Here is a 3,231-nt window from a genome sequence, read left to right as displayed (position 1 = left end):
CGCGACCCCCACAGTGGTGGGCAGGTAGGGCCGGAGGCGGGGGAGTCGAGCTGCCTGGGCGGGGGGGTGTGCAGTGGGGGTAGAAGACTGGGCGGGGCTTCGAGGGTTGGGAGTGCGGGGCATGGAAGCTACGCCGGCAGGCGGCGAAAGCGGACGAACGCCGGCTGCGTGGGGTGCGGGGTCGATCCGCTGGCTCACCGCTGTGCCCGAGGTGCGCGATTCTGGCAGAGCCGACCGAGAGCGGCTCATCTACGGCCAAACTCCAATCCCCGCCTCTGCGCGTTCGCCCTGCCCGAGGGCACCCCGGGCATGAGCGAGCCCCCGCCGCGGCCCCCCGGGGGCGAGGAAGGGCTGGAAACGGCCTAGCTCCCGGCGGCCAACGCCAGCCGCGGCCGGGAGGAGAGGGCGGCCGGGGCCCGGGGCCCGGGGCGCGAGGACGGTGGGCATGGTCGCCATCCAGTGCATCTACGCATTGGTGGGCCTGGTGGGCAACGCGCTGGTCATCTTCGTGATCCTCCGCTACGCCAAGATGAAGACGGCCACCCGGCCATTGCCGGTGAGCTCTTCATGCTGAGCGCACCCTTCTTGGCGCCATCGGCTGCCCTGCGCCACTGGCCCTTCGGGTCGGTGCTGTGCCGCTCAGTGCTCACCGTGGGCGGCCTGAACTTGTTCACCGGTGCCTTCTGTCTGACGGTGCTCAGTATGGATCGATACGTCCCCGTGGTGCACCCTCTGCGTGCCACCACCTACCAGCGGCCCAGCGTGGCCAAGCTGATTAACTTGGGCGTGTGGCCGGCTTCCTTGCTGGTCACCCTACCAATCGCCATCTTCGCGGACACCATGCCCTCGTGGGGCGGTCAGGCTGTAGCCTGCAACCTGCACTGGCCGCACCCAGCCTCATCAGCGGTCTTCTTGGTTTGTACGTTCCTGCTGCCTGTGCTGGCCACTGGCCTGTGCTATTTGCTCATCATGGGCAAGATGCGGGCAGTGGCTCTGCGGGCTGGCTGGCAGCAGCGGCAGCGCTCGGAGAAGAAGATCACTCGGCTGGCGCTGATTGTGGTGGCCGTCTTTACGCTCTGCTGGTTGCCTTTCTGCGTGGTGCAGCTGCTGAACCTGTTTATGACCAGCCTCGATGCCACCGTCATCCACGTGTCCCTCATCCTCAGCTATGCTAACAGCTGTGCCAACCCCATTCTCTACGGCTTCCTTTCTGACAACTTCCGCCGTTCCTTCCAGCGAGTTCTCTGCCAGTGCTGCTGCCTCCTCGATGCCCCAGGACGAGCCAAGGAAGAGCCCCTGGACTACTACACCACTGCTCTCAAGAGCCATGCTGGGGCCGGGTGCATATATGCCCCCCACTGCCCTGCCAGCAGGACCCTGTGCAGCCAGAACCCAGCCGCAACCAAGTCCCCCTCACCAGGACCACGACCTTCTGAAGAGCCCTGTCACCATCCTTAGACCCAGCGGACCGCCCTTTCCTGAAACTCACCTGAGAACCACCACGTGGCCCCACCAAATCCACCTCTTGCCAGCAGTCTGTGTGCTTGCCCCAGAGCATCAGAGTTCCTCAGCTCTTCTCCTCTTCCCAGGACTCTGGCTGTCAGGAGAACACCTCCCGGGGGTCAGCTCTTCTGGGAACTGGTCTAGGGTGGAGGCAGGCTAGGGTTTGCTCTCTGCATACTGTGCCTGCTGGGGATACAGAATGTACTGAAGAGAGGGAGGAAGAAGGATGCCTCTGGGCACACTGTCTGCTTCTGCTCGGGGGTGCCTTGTTGCTAAGTGACATTTATGTGAGACGGCTTGAGGTGCTTGCTTCAGTACACTCCAGACCAAACATCTGCCTGCAGTTGCCAGTGCCCTGGGTCATTCTGGGCCAGTAGAGGCTTTCTATGGGTGGAGAGGTTTGGAGAGACATGGCATGGGCTTTATTACCAGGCATGAAACCAGGTCAGGTTTTGGATAGAACAGGCAACTTTATCACTCACACTAAAAAAATCAAAATTTAGTAGAATGTTAGACTGATGTAGATAATAAATACATGTAGTCTGAACACAGTAAAAGCCCATAACTTTTTCCTGATGTTAAACAAAGGATAAATTATCATTCCCAGAAGGAAAAAGTCAGCTTAAGAGGAGTGTCAGTTCTGCTCTTGGCTAGAAGCAGAGGTGGGGGCAATGGAATGTTGTAATGCTTGTGTTGGACTCTGAATTGAAAACATGTTATTAAACATGTATGGGATTCTCTTTGGGGGACCTCACCTTGCTTAACCTGTTCCCGTCAAGTCGATTCCAACTCATAGGGACCCTATAGAATAGAGTAGAACTGCACCATAGGGTTTCCAAGGACCTATTGGTGGATTCGAACTGCTGACCTTTTGGTTAGCAGCCAAGCTGTTAAACACTGTGTGACCAGGGCTCCCCACCTTGCTTAGCATAGCAGAAATTGATTCTGCGTTTGGTTGGCCCAGTCCTGTTGGTGAGGGGAAGACATGCTGACTGGGGGGAGAGAGGAGGGGGCAGGCTGAAAGCACTCCCTTCTTCTCTTGAGAGGGGCTAGCATCAGTCCTCATGGCCTCCAGGCAGGAAGCTTCCAGGTAAAATCTCCAGGGCCTGACAGCCTAGCAGATGCTGCCTGGCTTTGTGTCTTCTTGAACAGCCAGCAGGTGTTTAGAGATGGGCATGAGGGAGCCCTTGGGCGAGTAAAAAAAAAACCCAGGACAGTGCCAGGGCAAAGAACAAGGCCTTCTGCCTTCCACTGAACCCAGGTCTCCTCTCCCTGAGAGCAGGGGAGAGCAGAACACAGGCACTTCGTGAAAGTGGGCCTGAGCTACAGCTGTGCCCTGATGTCAGTAGTGCCTGGTTTATGGGGACAAATAGGAGGACTGAGTCTGGTCCTAGATACAAATGTCCTATGACCCTGGCAAGTGACTGAACACTCAGGTCCTCAGAGTTCTCACCTGCAAAGTCAGGAGCTCCTTCCAGCTCCAGCACACAGTTGCATTTTCACTACGGCTACAGATTTCAGCTTCTCCCCTTCAGTTAAAACCTGTTGCCATAGAGTCAATTCCAACTCATAGCAACCCTATATGACTTCTCCCCTGCTCAATGAAAAAAGAAAAGGCTTTACCCAAACTGTCTTTGGACATATAACCGTTACTACGTACCCCTTAGCTGACAGAGTAATCTGTAATTAGTAATCAGTGTCGATTGGTTAACATTTGTCTCATAGGGT

At 56.9% G+C, this 3,231-nt stretch overlaps 1 protein-coding gene across 1 annotated transcript; it reads left to right on the top strand.

The window, feature by feature from the left end:
* Nucleotides 1-309: 309 nt before the first annotated feature.
* Nucleotides 310-1,436, top strand: SSTR4 (somatostatin receptor 4). The gene is given in 4 exon segments (XM_064276452.1): nt 310-428; nt 430-542; nt 545-1,344; nt 1,347-1,436. Coding segments are annotated over 4 exon segments (1,122 nt in total).
* The last annotated feature ends 1,795 nt before the right edge of the window (nt 1,437-3,231 follow it).

The sequence above is a fragment of the Loxodonta africana genome, chromosome 24 (assembly GCF_030014295.1).
Source record: "Loxodonta africana isolate mLoxAfr1 chromosome 24, mLoxAfr1.hap2, whole genome shotgun sequence".
NCBI classification, from domain to species: Eukaryota; Metazoa; Chordata; class Mammalia; order Proboscidea; family Elephantidae; genus Loxodonta; species Loxodonta africana.
This window is presented reverse-complemented; position numbering and strand designations above follow the sequence as displayed.